General features: G+C 40.0%; 1 protein-coding gene across 4 annotated transcripts; it reads left to right on the forward strand.

Moving 5' to 3' along the window:
- The first annotated feature begins 11,193 nt into the window (after positions 1–11,193).
- Positions 11,194–21,725, forward strand: LOC134094724 (high-affinity choline transporter 1-like). Of its 4 annotated transcripts, XM_062548350.1 has the most exons (9): positions 11,200–11,329; positions 11,518–11,676; positions 15,215–15,328; positions 16,482–16,637; positions 16,843–16,991; positions 18,826–18,969; positions 19,873–20,026; positions 20,226–20,443; positions 20,560–21,725. In XM_062548350.1, the coding sequence occupies exons 2-9, from the start codon at positions 11,529–11,531 to the stop codon at positions 21,097–21,099; spliced, it is 1,623 nt and encodes a 540-aa protein (XP_062404334.1). In that variant the 5' UTR covers positions 11,200–11,329; positions 11,518–11,528; the 3' UTR covers positions 21,100–21,725. The 4 variants fall into 4 exon arrangements, with proteins under 4 accessions (XP_062404336.1, XP_062404334.1, XP_062404333.1 ...); XM_062548352.1 differs by lacking the exon at positions 11,518–11,676 and having other exon boundaries at positions 11,194–11,329; XM_062548349.1 differs by lacking the exon at positions 11,200–11,329 and having other exon boundaries at positions 11,486–11,676.
- Positions 21,726–21,995: the final 270 nt, after the last annotated feature.

Genomic DNA, 21,995 nt, shown 5'->3' on the forward strand with positions numbered 1-21,995 from the left:
CATCTTTGAATGGTCTTTTATGTGAGCTCTTTGCACTGAAAATAATACTTAAAACTGGTAAACTACTTGTATTTGTTGTTAGGGAGTCTATGTTAAAAATGCATTTGAGTATGAAAAAAATGAAATGAATGTATGTTGGTTCAATAAACATACATACATATACAGTATACACATATTTCGGTCTTATTCAGAATTATTTTGCAGCTTCTCTCATATCAGATGTGAGTGCATCTGTGGCTGTGCGGAAGTGCGCAGCCACACTTGACCCTCTGATGGCGATGATAAAAAATTGTGTCATGAAAGTTGCCCATCCCTGATGTAAATACTGTATGTACTTTGGCCTTAATATTGATTCCCACTCAATTAATGTAGTATGAGCGTTTTATTTTTTTACTTACAGCAATTTGGGCAGAGGCCACCACCCTTGATGAATTGCGGTTTTTTTGGACACCCTGAGACCCAGTCCTCATCAATAAGTGCTGTTCTGTTGTTCTTACGCTTCAGGTCAGTGAAACATGCACTGCAGGTTTTTCTATTCGCCTGCTGACGAACCTGGCAGCTTGGACAGGGCCTAAATTTCGGCTTTGGCATTCTGAAAAATACACACACACAAAATATAAACATGGAATATCATACAAGGGTACAAACGCACATATGGAAGAAAGACAGAGCTAGTTAAAATATTAGCATCTGTCATACACTAGTTGGCTATGCTTAACTTATCACTATTCTAACATTATCACAGGTAGTACTAGCTCTGGATGTTTGCAAGTTGGCTAATGACTCAAGTGCAAAAAATGTACAATGCCATATTTGAATACTGACATTCCTCACAAAAGTGAAGTTTGGTAACTTCATTCCAACAGCATTCACAACTAATTACAGACTGGCCTAGACTGGCCTCCTGCACATTTCACTTGGTGCAATAACTAGTTATCATATGCCAGTCTCTATCCATGAAATTGCTACAGTGTGCTTAAAATTACAAAAAATAAACCCAAATCTATATTCTCTGATTCCAACCTGTACACTTTCAGTGGATTGTAGGGATATTCACAACCACCACTCAGAGGGAGTAGGGGGGGAGAGGGAGAAGGAGGAGAGAAAGAGAGAGGGAGAGAGAGAGAGAGAGAGAGAGAGAGAGAGAAATAACAAGACAATAAACAATTCATGGGTTTCATCAGGTCCCTTTCCACAGGTGTATTAATCAAGCACCATGCAGTCTGCATTGATAATCAAGGTGCTTGATTGTATACACCTGTGGAAAGGGACCTGATGAAACCCATGAAGACAAAAAGTAAAAGTAAGTCAAAGTACCTTTTTCTCTGTTAGGCTGTATGGATAAAGGAACCTACAGAGAAAGAGAAGAACAAATCAAAATAGAATAGATCACCAAACTATTACAACATGAATGACTGCCCAAGAACCACTTCAAACCGTTAATGTTGAGCTGGTGCATAAATGAGGTACAAACGTGTTACACATACAGTATGTAAGTTGTCACAAATATCTGTAGCAGCTACGTCTAAATAATGATCAATGAACTAGCATCAAGTGCTCTAGTAAGCTGATCTAGCTAGCTAGCTGGCTAGCTACTTTGCATTTAATTTTGATGCAACAAAGAGTTATACTATGTCAGTGTCTTTATAATACAGTACTTACAGTGGGGTTCGACATCAACAAATACGACAATAAGTTTTTTTAAACTTCATTTTGGACGTGTACATGCTTATTAATTTCCCTTGTTTATTTGACAGTTCTACTTACCGTGGAATCGCGCAGGGCAATGGTGTCTAGCTTCGTCGCACACAGTGACGCGTTGCACAAAATAGCGCAAAAATATAAACAGTTAATAAAAAAGTACAGTCTTAATATTTTATATCGCTCCTCAAAATTGGAAAAGAATCAGCACAAACGTCTGAGTGATGGAAAAGCGGGTTTAAGATGCCTTTACATTGAAACACATCGCTTCCCAGAATGCATCTATTTGCAAAAGAACGTCATTTAACCTGGATAGGCTTGGGATGGCCAGCAACAATGTTATGCAGTCGGTTCATAATCGATAAAGATCTATAAAAGTCGGCTATTATTTGTTTTAAGCCGAGGGTACCTTCCACTTCCGACACGTTTGGGGGCCTGAGACTGAATCCAGATATTATTTTGTAATTGAGTGATCAGATAATTATTTGACACCGCAAATATGCAGTCCTGTAAGTCCAGTAATTATATATATATATTTAAAGGCGTGATAGCGATTGGTTTCTGCCCACGAAAATGTATGTTTCCAGCCCAGGCAAATCGCTGGATGGTTAACCCCCTTTCGTCAAATTACGAAGATGAGGGATTTGCATTCAAATCTATCGATGACCCTCTACGGCGCCAGGCGACGAAGAGGGGGCCCCCTTAGCGTCGCCATAGGACGCCAGGGTTACATGACCAAGCGTCAGTATGTTACGCCAAGGGATGAGACCGTGTTGGTTTTATCAAAATCGGCCATACGGATCAAACGTTACAGGCAAAAACGTGTTTTCCAACTTTGACCAGTTGGTGGCGCTAGGGCGTGAGAGTGGCGAGCATGAAACCTGGTGGTGTCAATCAGGGTAGTATCCTCTATCAGCGTACCAAATTTCATGACTTTGTGTCTTACGGTTTGGGCTACAGGTGGAAAAATGTGTGGGCATCAGCGCTCAAAAGTCGCTTTTCCATTCATTCCTATGGGAAAAAATCGACCGGAAAAACTGGAATAACGGGAAAACGACAAGGCGTATCAAAAAGCTGTATACAAGCCACCATCCTCGCATCAAGACCGACGCGTGAGAGGTGGAACGGCGTCTCTAGCTCTAAATCCCTAGGACAAGATAGGGAGACAAAAGTTTGACTTAAGATAAATAAGTAGTATATGAAACGCACGGAGAACAATAGTGTGCTTTTGCAAGCACACTAACAATAGTGTGCTGCTTTCAGCAAGCACACTAATAATAGGAAGAACAATAGTGTGCTGCTTTCAGCAAGCACACTAATAATATGAAACGCACGGATAACAATAGTGTGCTTTGCTTGCAGCAAGCACACTAATAATTTGTCCTATTATGAAGGACACGTGCCAGAACACCAATACCCAGGAACTTTGCAGGTGTCTTGTGTATCATAGCTTTGGAGAACACATACACATCATAGCGTTAGTTGTGATTGTAGCAGGATGAAATGGCCTTGTTCACGCCTTTTAATCTGAGTGTAGATTGCCATGCTGTGAGTGGCTCTTGGCAGCCGGACGAGAGCCAACCACACTAAGCCGAGCCGCTATATTTATTGTTTGGTTATTTTCCGTGTGTAGGCTATGAGTCTGCCCTGTTTGTAACTCTTGCCTCTCTCCCTCTGCTTAGGTGCTGAGAGCTGCCAGTGGGGGGCAGCCTTGTGGTGACGGGTTTCCAGCTGTGTGTGGTGTGGCTGCTTGACTCTTATAGGCTACTGCGTTCATGCAGCTCGGAACTTCGGAAATTTCTTACCTCCGATAGCAGAAAAATGACATGAACGCTAGGTCGGGTTGGATTTTTTGCTCGGAGACTCGTGCGGAAGTTTTGTGCCCCGAGGTGTCCGACTTGACGTCACTATCATATTCTCCAACCACGACGGCCTCCCTTGCAACAACACAAGAGGTGAATTTCACTGTCATTACGAATAGGCAAGGTAATTTGTCACTAAATTAACAACACAGACAGAAACACTCGCCCAAGACAATTTCCTTCTTGCTCAACCATACTAAGCAGTTGTAATAACGTATTTATGCGTTTCCTGTATTTATGTTCCGAACTGATCTCATGAACACAATTTTTTTCGGAGGTCGGGACTTTTTAAAGGCAGGTCCTCCGAGGTTCCGAGCTGCATGAACGCAGTAGCCTATCACTGAGTGTGACCTTTGCCCTTCTCGTGGGTTGGAGCAAAGATCATTAAGGGGCGGAGCAAGATACTTCATGAGAAGCCACTTCCTGGAACCCAAATCGCAAGAGGGGGGGGTCAAAATCCCCCTTTATGCAGAGCAGAGGCAGCAACTGTTCCATTGAAGTCTATGGACATAGATCAGAATTTCAAGTATATGCTAAGATCTCCATTCTCTAGAGTTAGGAATGTGAATTTTGGGCACGGTTTCATGACCCTCAACCCCTTCTGACCACTTCAGGTACATTTTTAGCATTTTTGAGCATTCCAGTCCGGAGAAAATCGACTTTATATCAGGTGTGCCCCTCTTGTTTATTCTGCTGATGTTGGCCGGTTGCTACGTACGCTCTACCTTGACAACACATTAGCCAGCCAGCTGAACCAAATCCTGATTTGTGCTAACGATGATCAGATGGCTCTGGGGTAATTTAATGAGAGCAGCGACATTTCCATTATTCCATTGATGTTTTTATTCAATTCCTTGAAAGTGTACATGCTTTGTGTGTGTTACTTTCCATATTGGAATTAATAAATATAGAAGGCTTGAAAGAGCAGCAAGATTATTTTGGAACATCATCATGCAACTGATAGCAATTGCATTGATAATCGAGTGCTTGATTTTATACACCTGTGGAAAGGGACCAGATGAAACCCATGAATACGTCAATGACACGCATGACACACCCCCTTTATGCAGAGGAAGTGATCCCCATTTTGCGCCCATAGACATGAACTATGACGACGTATCTTGCTCCGCCTTAAGGATCTTTGGTTGGAGTGATCAAGGCACGTGTGATTGTGGTGTATTCTCTGGTTCATTGAAGGACCTGCTGACCTCCCATTGGTAAGCCTCAGCCCTGGCCTTTTCCCTGTATGTGTGTTGATGTGTGTTGATGTGTGTTGATGCGTGTTGATGCTTGTCGGTGTGTGTGCAATTCCATCTTGTACTGTTACTGTCATTATAACCCTTAGTGGTTTGGTGCATGTGCCTACATTTTGTACTGGGTGTGCAGTTCATCCAACTTGTGTGCATTTGATCTAACGTTTGCTGTGCGAAATCTAACCTGACCTCTGTGTGATGGTTGTTTTTATGAAGTGTGTGCAATTGACAATGTGAATAATAAATAAACTGTATTTTTGTATTGAGTCACGTCTCTGGCCTGTCCATGTATGAACCTGAGTGTCGTATTTGAAGAATAGTGTGAATCAACCAATTCTTTGGGTGAAAGTCCCTCAGTGATGTAGTCAGCTCTTATTTTCAGGCTTAAAAGCCTCAAAACATTATACCACCTGCCACATTCTGAAGTTGTATAACTACCTGAAACGTGACACTGAGGATGACAAAATGTTTATGGTATGTTGGTCTCAAGAGCCCGTATCAACTTAGCTTACAACCCGTCATTTGTGATTTGCACCCCCATGATAAAAAAAAATAAATGCAATATAATATAGCTTTAATCGCTCCTATCTTCAGATGAGATGTTATGAACTGCACCAAATTTCATGTGTATTATTAACCTGACATCCTCGACTGGGAGTATGCCAAGTTTTGTGGAATTTCATCCATGGGGGGCTATAAAATAAATGGGTTGCTCTGGTTGCTCGATGCTGTCTCACACACACACACACACACACACACACACACACACACACACACACACACACACACACACACACACACACACACACACACACAAACACACAAACAAGCACAGACACATACCTACACACACAATAGACAGGCAGGCATACACACGTACACAAGCACACACACACACACACCCCCACACACACAGACACACATACCTACACACACAGTAGACAGGCAGGCATACGCACGTACACACGCACCAACACGCACACACACACAAACACACAGACACGCATCATTACCCACACACACACAAACACACACTCTCACAAGTATACACATAGAGAGACATAAAACACAAGCAGGCAAGCAGACATGCAGACACACACAGACACACATACACACAACATTATCCCCACCACACACATTCGCAGCGAAAACTCACAGACAAGCAGAGAAGCACTCATACACAAAAGCAAGCGCACACATGCACAAACTCATTTACATACATAGAAGTTGCAGTAGGGCATGGAGTAGACGATGGAAAGAAAAAAGCGTGATTTATATTTGCGGAGAGAATGTGCAGGACTGAGCGGCGGTCATATTGTGTACCACTTTGCGGTACATCTAGTTTTCTGTTGACTTCTGCTGACATTGACACCCATGGATGTGTACAAAGATATAGCTTTCGTGAACCAAATATAAGCACCTAATAGGCCATAACCTTTTCCCCAAGCCTCTTACAAGTTGTATTATATTAACGCATATACTGTAGCATCACTACACTCACCTTACGTCTTTTCTCTCATTTGGGCCACATATTACTAGACTGCAAGGTATTCCGAGACAACCATACCCCATCTGACATAAAATAATGTCCCACACATAATTATCAGCCATAACAGTATTTGTTTCAGTAGCCAACAAATATTAATACTTTGCACCTTAGGCTATGGTGCGCTGTACATGATGAGCTGAAATACATGGCAAAACTTAGGATACGGTTATTAAGTTATTTTAATAAAATAGCCCCACCACCTTGACGCCATCAATATTGAATATGTGTGATCATTCACATCAGTGGTGATCATAGAATTTGATTGACCCTCCACACACACACTCACACACACACACACACACACACAGAGAAAGTGATGGTTGTCATAGGTTTTTAATCCATATTTTGGAATTCATATAAACTTTATATCTTTTGTTAATTATTTATAGTGTTTTATGATCTGCATAATTACTAATAGCTAAATGTCAGTAATTTGAATACATCTTATTGAGATTTTAGGCTTTAATATCATCACATTTGTGGTGTGTTAGTATAATTGAGTGCCTGTAACTTTAAGAATATTGTGAATGTAACCTTCCAGTCTCACAGTTTTAGTCTAGTGGAAAATAGTTTAGCATAGTGCAATTGCAATGATATGTGGATTCAATTTATCATGTTTACTCATTAGATTAAATAAATGTTCAAAAAACAAACAAGTCAAAGAAAAACTTTCTGGGATGAGATAGATAATGAAGAGATAAGTGTCTCGCAATGTTCATTTCAATGGAAATGCACCATAGTTTGTCTTTTATGTCTTTGCATTGTGCAGGCTACATTCACCGATAGCCTACATTAGCCTACATAAATAGAATATAGGAACAGGAAAATGTTTTGGATCCATTGTTTATTGCAACTGCAAGATTGGTAGCTCAATTAACAGTGTGACTTCTATTCTGTGAAATGCGAGTGTCCGTGTGGCACACCCCTATTCAAAATGACTCCTAACCCTGCAGTGGGCATTTGATGTCAATTAAACTTCAATATTACGTCAAAATTACATCACAAAATAGGTCTAGAATGAAAGTCATATTGATGTCAATTTTTTAACTGCTGAAGCTGGTTGCAGGTCCAGATGATCCTTTGTTTCAGTAGGGGGCCTGCTGCCGTCTGGTATGTATATACTAATATAATTTATCATGCCTAACGCACATTTTTACTCAAGCACATTAGTGGGCTCACTGATGGCTTCCACCTTGTCTAGGTCAGCTCTTACCCCATTGGTGCATGTGACCCAGAAATCACAGCTCTGGTTGTCTGTATACACACTTTTCCTTGTTGAGCTTAAAGTGTAAGTTTGGCGAAAATTGAAAAAAATGCTATTTACTGAATGAAAATACATCAACTAAGCCGTGGAGGAAGTAATTTTCGCTCATCACGCAGTACAGAGCTAGCACGGGCAGGAGCTACAGCCCAAAATCGCAAACAGTAGGTTAGCATGGGGCAAACAGCCACACGCTTTCAACCTTGCATTTTTAAACCACTAACATTGCTCAAAACAGCGGCAAACCTCTTCAGCAGCTTGCTCTAGGTGTCTACACATAAAACGAAGCACCAATCAGTCTGTATACTTTGGAATAGTCTGTATACACGTAGAATCAGTTTGAGACCGCAACCCAATCTGAACCACAGAAATGTCACGCCGAAAACGAGTTTCTATTGGTGACATGGGTTCTCCTTTGCTGTGACCGTTTTCCCCACTGAGTGTCATTGCCTTGCCTGTGTGTAGTGTGTGTGTGTGTGTGTGTGACCAAGCACCGTGATTAGAGCCTATTCGGATACTCATCCACTAGCTCCCACCAGTAAGCCTCAGCACCGTCCCCCTTGTATGTGTATGTGAATAAGTGTGTGTGTTTAATAGATTATTTTGTTTTTATGGAACCATGTCTCTGTCAGTCATATCGAACCTTAGTGCCTTAAATTAAGGATACAGAGTTGAATTATATCTTAGGGTGCAAGTCCCATCGTGGCGTAGTCTGCAACCTACCAATTCTCCAAGAATAATAGTCCATCCGCTTATCTCTACTAGGGCTACAGTCGGGCTGCAGCACATCCCAATCCTTACAATTGGGTAGAAAAGGTGTGCCAAAATGTGAAGTGAGTCACACCAACACACCAAAGTTCAATATCAAACTCTGCCAGAAAGCCAGTGCCATATTTCTGCAGGCATAGAGGCAAGGACTGGTTGCCTGTGCACATTTTTAGCGTGCCTATACTCCACACACTCACCTAATTAGAATCAGTTTTATTATTTCAGTTAGACTGCCTGTAGCTATTTGGCATGCAGAACCAAAACCATCATAAATCTTTGGGGAAAAAAAAAAAAACTACCGGTAAGCTATTGCTAAACCTATCTAACACAGATTAGCCAATAACAGCAGACATCTTCTTGCCTCACTCACGCAGTGGCCATGTACCCAAAGGTGGCTATGGGGTAGCCTACACTGACAATCATCAACGCATTCTCAGCATTTACTGGCAGATGCATAGAACACAACAATTAAATGGTTTGAAAACAGGTTTGGAGAAAAACATAACCTAGTTTTGGTTTATAATGACCGCCATGTGAATAAGGTGAATAGAGATGATTAGAGATGTAAGTTGAACAATGGCAAAACAATATGCATGGGATTAATGCAACACTGACGAAATGTTTGTTTTCAGTCTATGATCTCTGGAAATTAGGCCTACGTTAAATTAAAATCCGTTGTAATTATACTTTTAAATAAAAGTTTGACTCACAAAAAAAGACCCGAGGTTGCATTTTTCATTACATTTGGCTGACACTTTTCAAACAAAGCCACTTACAACATGGTAAACATTTTAAGCTTTTGGAAGCAATTCTAACAACTATTTTAGGGGGAAAAAATCAAAAGGAAGAGTGCAATAAGAATAAGTGCATCAGTAACAGGAACCTACTAATAGGCGGGAGTAAATCCATAGTAATCCATAGTAAATTAAGGAGTGAGGCTGCCAATATGGCTGTGCCCGCAAAGTTTTCACGTCATGATCCCGAGCCCTATTGTCTGGAGGGGGTCTGGAGGCGGCTGGGAATGTCCTTGTTGTCCCTGTCAAGGTTGCCATGGTCATGGACACCTATGAGTCCTCAGCTTTGGTTGGCGACTAATTTGATGAATGAGATTCAGCCCGGTAACATAAAGGGCCATTCAAGTTATAAGACATTTATAACTTTAGATTAAAATTTGATGGACAGTTAGAATTGGGCCATGTCAAATCAGTCATTCTGCAACCAATTTAGATAGGACAAAACCCAGAACGATCTGATTAAGGTCACTACCAAACTTTTCTCAATTGAGTATCGTATCAATGGGTATATCATTTTATTGACTATAATTCGCATACAAAAATGGGTCTGTGAAGAAAAAATGCTTTGTTGTAACTGTTCTTTCCCTCCAGTTCTCCACTGCATTTAGTAATAGTAAATAGAATATAAATAGTTTACAGTAAATATCCAGCCTTTTTATATCACACATAGTTAAGAAGCTATTTTGCATATTTCAAAGTCATGTGCAGTATAAATTCTGGTCATGTTTATGTTAGTAAATTTACATATTTACAACAAATGCCAATGTAAACTCAAAGCAAGCACATGTTCATTTTCATATTCAAAATTCCAATTAACTGTGCGTGATATAAAAATGTCCCTATGCAAAAAAGTTTGGTATGTGACCTTAATCGTATCGTTCTGGGTTTTTCTCTGTATGATTGAGTAACCCATTTTTCTAATTGAATCAAGTCAGGTAAGCGTATGTACTAGGGCGGAAAGGACAAGACAGTTTGCCACATTTACTAAACCACAAAACATAAAATTACAGGTTTTCTTGATTACATTGATGCTGTCAACTCAAACTCTACATTTTCAAAACAGTTAACACACAGGCCGAAACAGTGCATGGTCAAAGGACACATTTTGTTTGCAAAAGGCTCTAACTGTGCTAAAACATTTAAAATATGCAACAAAAGCAAATTTTTCCTTCAAACAGCCCAACCATTACACGGTGGACAACAAAATACAAAATACAGCACTCTGTGTGTGTGTGTGTGTGTGTGTGTGTGTGTGTGTGTGTGTGTGTGTGTGTGTGTGTGTGTGTGTGTGTGTGTGTGTGTGTGTGTGTGTGTGTGTGAATCAGTGCACCATTGCTTGTTATTGTAACTAGCTAGTTACTAGCTTTCATGCCAATGTCATTTGTTGTCAAATTTGCCTTCTTGCAAGGAATTGGATCTCGAATTAGAAATGCTTAGATACAAATTTCATTGATTCTTTGATTCATTGATTCACAATTTTGCAAACTAGGCTTAATCAAAAACTTAACTTAAAAAAAACACACACACACAACCAAACTGCAAAATGCCTCATATATCCTGCAAAATGAAGCATTGCAACCAAAACTACATATAGCATTATCAAAATCAAACTTTTGCACCAAATGGCACACACTTCATTCATATTACCAGATTTTTGTCTAACCAACTACACATTATAGGGCAAAACGAAAAGCTCTTTCATCTTTAGCATGTTTTGCCATAAAAAAATAGTTCTTCAAATGTTCTCCACACATGCTGTTGAAACATGTAACACATGTAAAAAAAAATACATGTACACCAAAATAAAATCTATTAAAATCTATCCCCCAGATGTGGAGAAGGAACTGGTAGTGTGTTTGACCAACGAAGAACAACAGATGAAAAAAAAATGGATTGGCCTGAGCATGCCGGTGACAGAGGAGCACAGCAGTCGGGTGGTAGCATGCCAGTATGAGGGCATTCAAGTACTGTAGGTGGGAGCAGAGCGAGGCAAGTACAGACTTGAATTTGATGCGAGCAGCTTTGTGGAAAGCCTTCCCAGAAGAGTTGAAGCCGTTATAGCTGCAAAAGGTGGACCAACCTCATATTTCATTTATGGATTAAGAATGGGATGTCACTTAAATTCATATGAGTCAAGGCAGGTGAGCAAATACTTTGCCAATATAGTGTATCTGTCTGTAAAGTGTGGGTAGAGTTTGTGTCAGTAGGGTGTGTTTTATATTAAAGCTCTGCCCACTTGAACTGGATCTCCATGTTTCCCACAAACTTCTGATATCTGCGTAGAGCCAGCAAGCAAAGAGGTTTAAAATCATGGCCCTTAACATTCCAGGTCTTATAGCCATGATAGGCTTCTATGTTGCAGTCCTGGCAACAGGAATATGGGCTTCCAAAAAAGCCAAAGCAAAAACCACCTCTGGAACTGTCACAGAAGTGGTTATGCTAGGGGAACGCTCCATTAATCTGGCTATTGGGATTTTCACAATGACAGGTGAGTGAGTAATTGGCAGCAGGGATGCTGTAACTAATTTTGACTTGGGGGTGCTAAGGTAGTGAGGGTCTGGGTTTTGTTTACTGAGTAGATGTAATTTCCTTTATTCTGGTGCATTTTAAGGTAGCTCATGCTACCAGAGAAGGGCATATTTTCACGTTCACATTCATAGGCCTACATCCTGCCTGCTCAAGTGAACCTGGCTGAGCTGAGCATTCTTAATTCATACACTGTAAAAATACTACCGTAGATGTTACAGGAGCTTACTGGCAGCAGTAATTTGTAGCATTACAGTATGTTAATGTGAAGTATACTGTCTGTTTCCTCATTTACAGTACATATTTACTACTGTATCATCATTTACAATAGTACCTTACTCCTGTGTACAGTATGTATGTATACCTACCCATCCTGTATCTTCATTTACAATGTATTGCTACTATTTTATCTTTCACAGTACTTCTACTACATTCACCTCTACAATATTATTATTAACACATTTACCTATATGTACTGTATGTCAGAACAATTACCTTATTAAAAACCACTTAACAATACAAAGGCAATGGAAACCATAGACAAACTAAAAACATGAATGTAAACAAGTGTGAATGAAAGAGAGAGAGCCTCCTGGTAATTATTGCCAAGTGTAGTGCCAAACCAGTGCTTACCACTTATTTTCTGTCTGTGACGGTTGAGAACTTGAACATGTAACATAGAAACACAAACATAATAATCGAAACGTACAAAATTCATTAAAGAGAAACTATTCAGGATTGGCAATTTCATCTTAAGTTTCGGTTTCGTTTTTCATTTTCGCTCGTTTTATGCAATTTTGCATATTTCTCTGCAGAGCTTCCCCGACAGCTTTAGCGTGTATATTTATACATGGCTATATATAAATATATAAATTGCAAGCGTGGTTCTTCTTGTTCTTTATGTGTCTCAGCCTTCCAGATGTAAACAGGGAACGATCGTCTCCTGAACAAACTGCAAGGTTGCAATAGCGGATAGGGACACTGGGGGCGGGAGGAAATATTACTGTTTTTGATAAAACTGGTCAGTCAAGCAAAACAACGATTTCTAAGTGATTTTATGACTATGAAAAAGTTGCATAGGGTCTCTTTAAAGAATTCATCAATGAGGGAAAAACGAATCATATTAAATGTTCTCTGCAGTCATTGGGTTGTGTGTATTCAAAATAAGAAGGCTCTCTGTGTTTGTCACCACCTGCGAGGTGTATTATGTTAGAGTAGAGTATATTTATTAGGAAAATAAATACGCAAATCAGTGATAGGCATAATTATTGCCAAACACCAACACCACATTACTCCATATGCATTCCTGTAACGTGTGCGTGCATGTGTGTGTTTTACCAAGAGCCTTGGCAAAGAGGCTGCCATTTACATCTAAGCAGGTGTCAAACTCAAGGCTGGCGGGCCAGATGCGGCCCGCCACGTCATTTTATATGGCCCGCGAGGGCTTAAAGGGACACTTCACCGATTAGCATTAAGCTTTGTATCTTTGTAAAAACAGTCATGTTTTTGAATGGTAGTGCATCATTCCCTCAGTTTGCCTTGAGATGGGAGAAATACGGATTTCAATGAAACCCATGAATAGGACTTCCTGCTTTCAATGATGTAAAATGATGATTTTTACATCATTGAAAGCAGGAAGTCCAACATTGAAATACGTTGACTTTTATTCCTTGATTTCCCATCACCACACACACCCAATCCAACTACCAGGCCACCCAAACCCACCTAATATCCCATCCCAATCCCCACCTCATCATCCCACCACCCAAACAAACTCCCCAGGATCCCCCACATACCCGTCACCATCCCCACTCAAGCACATGATGTTCCCTGCAACAATGGAGAGACTGCTACCAGCAGCCAGGCAGATTTTTAACAGCCCAAGACCTTCAGCACTGAAGCGCAGTGCACCTCCACGCCCTCCCCCTCCGCATGCAAAAGGATCACCTAAGCAGCATCAACTTCATGAGAGTATTGTATGATATTCTGTGGGTCCCTGCAATAGAAATGGTAGTGACAGTAGTTTTGAGAACATGCCGGGACCCAGTAAGCCTATGTCATTTTCTATTCCTGTTCTGACAAGTAATAGAAGACTAGCACATCGAGCCTACAGGGTAAACCAGTAAAATCTCCTACCTGTACCAGGTTCAGATCCTCAGAGGTCAGACAGACAGCTTCTCCAGCTCCTAGAACTCACTTTCACACGCAATGACTTTGAGTTCAACGGACGCTTCTTCTTCCAAACGTGTGGCTGTGCCATGGGCAGGAAATATCCTCCTGCCTATGCCAATATCTATCTGGCAGTTTGGGAGGAAGAGGTTTTTCTCAAATGTCCCCGCAGACCTTTACTCTATCTGAGGTTCTTAGACGACCTCTTTGGCCTGTGGACTCACTCAGAGTCCGAGTTTAGTGAGTTCATGTCTATCCTGAATAACCATCATCCTAGGATCAAGCTTAAACATTCTCTACAAAAGTACAGTGTAGAATTTTTGGATACTCACATTTTTTTCGACCCCTGTGCTGCCGTCAAAACAATAGCCACAAAGGTGCATTTCAAAGACACCGATAGACATGCCCTCTTGCACAAACAGAGCTTTCACCCACGCCATACTTTCAAAGGTCTCATCAAAGCCCAGCTCATTTGTCTTTTTAGAATTTGTGAGCAACACTACTTACAGTACCGGTGTTCAGTACCGGTGTCGTCTGGCTGGGAATTAGAATACTCTTCTCCCCATTGATCCTCCATCCCAAATTCTGGAGATGGGTGATCATTTGTGACGTGTGCTGGATTCTGGAATCTGCCAGAATCAACCAATCGGCTAAAAAGTGTGAGATTATCATTCCCATTTTCCGGAGTGGGGATAAAGTTACGTCTACGCATTTCGTAAAATTTCGGGGCGCGAGCGAAATTCCAAAAGGGAGTACTAGAAATTTGTAGGACTTGTTTTTTAATGCAAAGCGTAGGAAACGTCTGTGTCTGGGTATGAATGACGGGTGGAAGTATGCGTATGTCAGATCTAGTTTCGTGAACCAACCCCCCTGTCTTACTTCCTCCATTATCTGTCTTTTTGTTACCATGCGAATCTTGAATGTTCGTAAGTCTTTGTTAAAGGGACACTTCACCGATTAGCATTAAGCCTTGTATCTTTAGAAAACCAGTCATGTTTTTGAATGGTCGTGCATCATTCCCTCAGTTTGCCTTGAGATGGGAGAAATGTTGGACTTCTTGCTTTCAATTACATCATTGAAAGCAGGAAGTCCTATTCATGGGTTTCATTGAAATCCGTATTTCTCCCATCTGAAGGCAAACTGAGGGAATGATGCACGACCATTCAAAACGTTGCCTAACTTTGCCTTTGGAAGTTTATATTTTTATTCATTTATTTATTCATTATTATTTTGTTATATTATTATTATTTCTTGATTGTGTCTAAAACACTGTGTCTCTTGCTTGAAATGTGCTATATGTTGTTATTATTATTTCTGTGTGCTTTTCATAGCTTCCTGGGTTGGAGGAGGTTACATACTTGGTACAGCAGAAGCTGTCTATAACCCAAACAAGGGACTGATCTGGGCACAGATGCCACTGCAGTATGCACTAGCATATATTGTGGGTAAGTTTGTGACAGAATTTGCATTTGCGAACAAAGTCCTGAACCAAAAATCCTAAACAAAGTTTTATTTACAATGGTATACACACCAGGAGAGAGACAGCATGACTTCACGTAAAGATCCACCAAATGCTCTAGATCATTAAATAGTTTTTTCCTTAAAATAATGGGTCCAAAGTCATTTTAATGGCACATAAAATCTTCATAGGGCGAACGGTACTTCTGCCACACTCTCAGCTTGCTTATAAAATAGCCATAAGAAGTTGCTGTGAAGTAATGTTAAATAATTATAAACATATAATGCAAACTAAGCAATTGCATAAATATAAAGTTCACTGTTAAAGGAATAGTTCGGTATTTTACACTTTAAGCCCGTTTTCTGTATTGCCTAGCATGAAAACGAGTGTTTGACACCGACATTTTGACGATTGAGCCTGTTTGAGGAATTTGGCAGCTTTAGAATGGAGCTCTGTATGGCTTAACATTGCTTGCTTTGTGCATGGCCTATTCTGTCCTTAAACACCCCTTAAAAATGTGCAGCTCACCGAGTGGTTACTGATCTTCAACGATCTTCTATAGCAAGTTTAGCAGCGAAATACAGCTGTCATCTTTTATCAGGGATTTACGAAATCCCGGATGTACTTTTTCAGATAGCCTACCTCACAACCGTGTGTGCCTATAACACAACATAATTTGAATTTCACTGCGAAACTTGCCATAGAAGATCGTTGAAGAGTAACCACTCGGTGAGATGCACATTTTTAAAAAACATTTTATGTATAAGGTATTATATAGCCTACCATGTTTCATTCGAAAATGCACTTATTTGGTTACTTTGTACATCCTTGGCCCTGAGGCAAAACAATGATGAACATTGACACTGGCAATGCCCATACACTGAGTTACTTTCAAATAGATTTTCAAGTGCCTACTCTTATGAAAAACACTACCTCCCCTTGTTTAATCCTAAATAAAATAAAACAACAATTAGTTGGAAATATGAAGTTAACTGCCTACATTCACAATAACACAACAAATTCAAGCAAACTTGATGTAAATTTAAAATCCATTCCAGACTCGGCACCTACCCATCAATGTTTTGTTTTGTTTTAACTACGCATATTTCCTGCATCCCTCTGATTTCTTCTTTCCCCAGGTGGTTTATTCTTTGCTAAGCCAATGAGAGAGAGGAAGTATGTGACTGTGATAGACCCATTTCAAATCAGATATGGCAAAATTATGACTGTTCTAATGGTCATCCCTGCCCTCGTTGGGGACATGTTTAATTTGGCATGTTCTCTCACAGCTCTGGGTAAAGTAAGCCTTTGAAATATTAACAGTGTATTTTTCATTGAGTTTTTTTAATGAAAAATGTATCTTGGTGCTAGTGATGTAGCATCTTGACACAACCACCAACTGCAAATAGGTGTGCTAATCTGTCTTTGTACTAAATATAATTGATCGTCTTAGGTTTTAATTAGACTGAGCAACCTCTGTATTTCTCTGAACACTCTTAGGTGGAATGGTTAGCACCATTATTGGTCTCCAACATGTCTACTCTGTGATGATATCTGCAGCTGTAGCAATCATCTACACTCTCCTTGGGGGGCTGTATTCTGTGGCTTACACTGATGTCATCCAGTTAATTTTCATCTTCATTGGTCTGGTGAGTTTGACCCATTTATGACCATTTAAGAGAGTGCTGTAGGAAACTGTAAATAATTTTTTTCATTGTCTTATTGGAATGAGATTGCCTTGATTCCTCAATTTAGTCATGAGTGTTGTAATCTTTGTTTTGTTGTGATGTGTAGTGTTAGTGTTAATGGAAATATACTGTATTCCACTGCCACCTTCAAACAAATGGCTGCTTTGCTGTCATGCTACTATGCTATCACAGGGATAGGTTGGTTGCAGGGATAACTGATTTGAGTTTCATTCACGCAAAAGTTTGTGTGTGTGTGTTTTCACAAGTGTGTAAAGCGCAATAATACATCGTTTGTGTGCCAGTCCAAGATATGTGCAGTCACACGTATCTATGTGATTGTCAATTTTACTGTCCACCAGGACAACTTGACCAGGTTGCTATCCTTGAGCAGCTTGACACCCTGCTCTCTTTCTTCCTGAGCATGACTGTCCCATGGTGACATGAACATCCACTAACGGCCGATTCAGACCGCATCTGTGGTGTGTGCATTGCGTGTCTGTTTTGTGACTGCTGTGTCACGTTTCATGTGAGCATTCATTCCAGAAATGTCTTTTGTGGTACTGCTGCGAGCCATTCCTCAGAGCAAAAGCAGAATGGACAAGCTAGAAGTCAGGGAGTAGGTGCCTCTACAGGCATCATGCACCATATGTTTGTTATACTGTACATGTTATGCATTATGTTAAATGCATTAGAATTAAAAACAAAACGTAAGCCTAATATAATGTGGTATACTACGGCCATGCTCTCCGTCTACCAGTATGCTAATTAGATCATTAAAGCGAAACTATGCAGGATTGGCGATTTCATCTTAAGTTTCAGTTTCGTTTTTCATTTTCGCTCGTTTTATGCTTGCATATTTCTCTGCAGAGCTTCCCCGACAGCTTTAGCGTGTATATTTATACATATATAGGCTATATATAAATATATAAATTGCAAGCGTGGTTCTTCTTGTTCCTTCTCAGCCTTCTCAGCCTTCCAGATGTAAACAGGGAGCGATCGTCTCCTGAACAAACGGCAAGGTTGCAATAGCGGATAGGGACACTGGGCGGGAGGAAATATGACTGTTTTCGATAAAACTGGTCAGTCAAACAAAACAACGATTTGTAAGCGATTTTATGACTATGAAAAAGTTGCATAGGGTCTCTTTAACACTCAGTGAACAAGATCTCAACACTAAATGATCCATCAATGAAGCATATCATCGGATAGCCTAGTAGTGGCCTGGGTAAGATGGGTTTAGCGTGTTTGAAATAATTAATTCAATAATATTTCCCGTCTTTGTATAATGGTAACCAGCTGGTCCGTAGCTGTTCAATATGAGCAGCTGAGACACTCAGTTCATCACAACGTAACATTTCAAAGGAACAGTTTTGTGAGTAAGGCATTAAAGGCCTGATACAAGCCGGTGCAATCGAGTTTTACGGTAATCCTGTCTAAAATTATAAAATGAAGGTTTCTGTTCGTGACCAGTTCAACGTAGGCCATACAATATGTGCTGCAACAACCATGCTTTGTGATTGTCATATTTTTACACTGAAAATGCTTTTAATCTGTTGATGGTTATGTTATATTTGTATGTCTCAATCTCTCCATTTCCCTTAAAACTTGCCAGAATACATAACAGCATCACTGCTGACTGTATCTACATGAAATAGTGACAAAATACAAAACATAAGGGGGTACACATTTTGTCAAAGTAGTTTACGCTATTGGTTCAGAAATTGTATTATGTTATTGGTAGTTATTACATTATTGGCAGTTAAAACTGGAAATGCTATCATGTGCTCTCCCCCAGTGGCTCTGTGTGCCATTCCTCTTCTTGAGTCCCATCCCTCTTGACATCAGCATCACAGCCTTCAATAACACCTACCAGCCACCATGGATAGGTCAGCTTAAGACCCGGGACATCCCAGTTTGGTTGGATGAGTTTCTCACATTAGTAAGGACAAAATGTTACAGTAAAAATGATACAATAAAATGGCTATGATCTTACACTTTGAGAGCTATACTGAAATATATCAAAATGTTCAATAATTCACTGACAGTTGCTCTTTATGTTCTGTACCTACAAACATATGATGACCTACATGTTTTTTCCCCCCCTAGAGGAACATGCTTTCCCAATGCTTTAAACATATTACATACAAGTACAGTTCAGAGAGCATCGACCAAATCACCACAATATATATATAGATATTTTGTATATATATATATATATATTTTCAAACCTTTATTTGAATGATTGGCAAAGTCTGACTAATGCTAATTTAACAAATAGGCAAAATCAATTTGCTAATTGACACAATGGACATGACCTTAACTGCAAACATTGATGAGTCAGGTCAGTGATTAGACCCAGTTAGATCTAGTTAACCCAGCCCGATCAGCTGGCGATTGGATTTTACCCTGCAGCTCAGGCTGGAGGAAACATGGACATTAATTATCTCTCCTGTTTCCTTTACACTTTTGCTGGAACCATTCACAAACTGGCTTATCCACTAGGCGTACCCTTTGTTTGTTGGTCTGACTGGTGGAAGGTCTAGCCAAGCGTACAATCATTTGAACTATGCTCATGATCACGCCTCTTGTGCAGTAAAAATCCAACACACGCTCCCCAGACTAATGTTCAATCTCAAAAGATTGAGCTTGGTCTGGTGATGATAGCCAGGCTACTCAGTGGTCCCATATGCCACACAATTATCTATACTTCATACACAATATCTTTGCTTGTTGATAGACTTTGCAATTTGCCCACCATTTGAAATTAGGGCCCTGAACTTTAAACATGAATGTTAGGAAAATTAACCAGTGCACAATAAATTCATGCTAACATTTTGCGTAGGGCTTGGGAGCCATGTCTTTCCAGAGTTTTCAACAAAGGAACCTGTCTTCAGTTTCACCAGCCAAAGCACAGATCACATGTTTTGCTGCTGCAGTGTTGAGCGTAATTGTGTCAGTTCCATCCACACTGATAGGAGCAGTGGCTGCATCTACAGGTTAATACTGCTCCTCTCCTACCAAATACCAAAGCTACTTTCAGGGGTTTATAGTAACCATGTGTTTGTTTTATTAATGACAAATTAAAGAAATGTAACACAAACTTTAACTTTCAACTTTTTGAATGTTTCTTAAAAAAAAAAAAAAAAAAGTGTTGTTCTCCTAGTTCTATTGTTAATGTTTGATGTGTGTGCACAGACTGGAATCAGACTGATTATGGAACCCCATCTCCATACGAACGCAACGAAGCACATAAAATCCTTCCCCTTTCCTTGGAGAATCTTGCTCCCTCCTATGTCTCCATCATAGGGATTGGAGCGATAACAGCAGCTGCCATGTCCTCTATAGATTCATTCCTCCTCTCAGTTGCTTGTATGTTCACCTCAAACCTTTACAAGAACATCATCAGAAAAAAGGTTTGTCTTTATGCCATTGAAATGCTGTTATATAATACTTTTATTAAGTCTGCATAAACAAAGTAGGAAAATACGTAATAAGTCAATGAAAAATCTCTCTCTCTCTCTCTCTCAAGGCATCAGACAAGGAGCTGCAGTTGGTGATCCGAATAACTGTAGTTGTAGCTGGTTCGATTGGCATAGCACTGACTTTCATTGAAAACAGCATTGTGTTCTTTTGGATCCTAAGTGCAGACATGGCCTATTGCATTGTTTTTCCTCAGTTGATTTGTGTGCTTTTCAGTGAAATCTCCAATACTTATGGGGCTGTTGTTGGGTTTGTCTTAAGCCTGCTTTTGAGGTTGTTGAGTGGGGAGCCCCTAATCGGCCTTCCGTCAGTTATCTGCTTTCCGGGAGGTGAAATAATTGATGATGTGTACATCCAGCCAGTCCCTGTCCGAACAGTAGTTGCACTCTGTGCGTTTCTTTGCATTCTATTGTTCTCTTACATCTTTGCCTCCCTCTTTCGCCGTGGGATACTGCCAAAAAGGTGGGATGTATTTGGTATCACCAAAATCACAGTTCCAACATTGGACAACCAAAATAGTGTACCAATATCATTAAATGATGCTGACGGAGAGAGCTTGATGATGTCATCAGATGTCACCAAGAGTTAATGGAAAACAGAATACAATTCAAACGAAAACCAAGTTCAGTTGAATCAGGAATATTTTATCCAGCGGACAATAGCCTACATTATCCCTTAAGCCTCATTTTTATTTCAAAATTAAATGTGGAATGTAGATATGTAGATGATTTGTAAGTGAAACTGATTGAAAACGGTTTCTGTTTAACACATAAACACACATATCCAGGAAAAGGAAGTAATTTATCTTTCCTAAGTTTCATATAGGGGAGAGCCGGGTCGATTGAAACGCGGGACGAAAGTAACACAGCGATTTCCTCGAAAACCATGCACATCTGAAATGTCATATGTCGTCAGTTTGTTCAACACACAAGACTTGCCAACCACGGAAAATCTCGTGCCATGACGTCATCGAATTCTAACGTTATCCCCGCAAACCTGTTTTTGACACCGGCAAGTAAAATCTTATGTGCGGTAATTTTTTTGTGATCACAACTAGTGTTTATTGTTTCATGCAATGATCACATGACCATACGAGAGATGAATCATTACTTAAACATGTCTGAAGGTGTTAAATGTCAGCATTTTGAGGTTTAGAAGCAAAATATGTTTAAGTGTTAGTTAGCACTGTCGGGACGATTGAAACAGTTGTTTCAATCGTCCCGAACTATCAATGCAAAAAAAAATAAAATGTTTCAAAATAAAAGAGGAATATCAATTGTGAATCCCTCAACAAGGCTTACAACGGGAAATAAGTAAATTAGATGGAAATGTAGTCATCAGCATGGTATAAAATGAAGAAATGTGAGTTTAATCGAAACGCGTATCTCGACATTGACGCACATGGAAAAATACATTTTTTGACCTACTTATATTTTGAAGAATCAGGTGAAATTTTAGCCATGACAAGTACAGAAGTATGTTGTT

Source organism: Sardina pilchardus, chromosome 10 (genome assembly GCF_963854185.1).
Source record: "Sardina pilchardus chromosome 10, fSarPil1.1, whole genome shotgun sequence".
Classification (NCBI taxonomy): Eukaryota; Metazoa; Chordata; class Actinopteri; order Clupeiformes; family Clupeidae; genus Sardina; species Sardina pilchardus.

Bases quoted from the DNA above. Each gene is read 5' to 3' on its own strand.
- LOC134094724 (XM_062548349.1), top strand. From the start codon at position 11,499: ATGGCCCTTAACATTCCAGGTCTTATAGCCATGATAGGCTTCTATGTT. The intron at 15,329-16,481 runs GTAAGTTTGTGA...TTCTTTCCCCAG, and splicing joins TGCACTAGCATATATTGTGG to GTGGTTTATTCTTTGCTAAG. The intron at 16,992-18,825 runs GTGAGTTTGACC...GCTCTCCCCCAG, and splicing joins TTTTCATCTTCATTGGTCTG to TGGCTCTGTGTGCCATTCCT.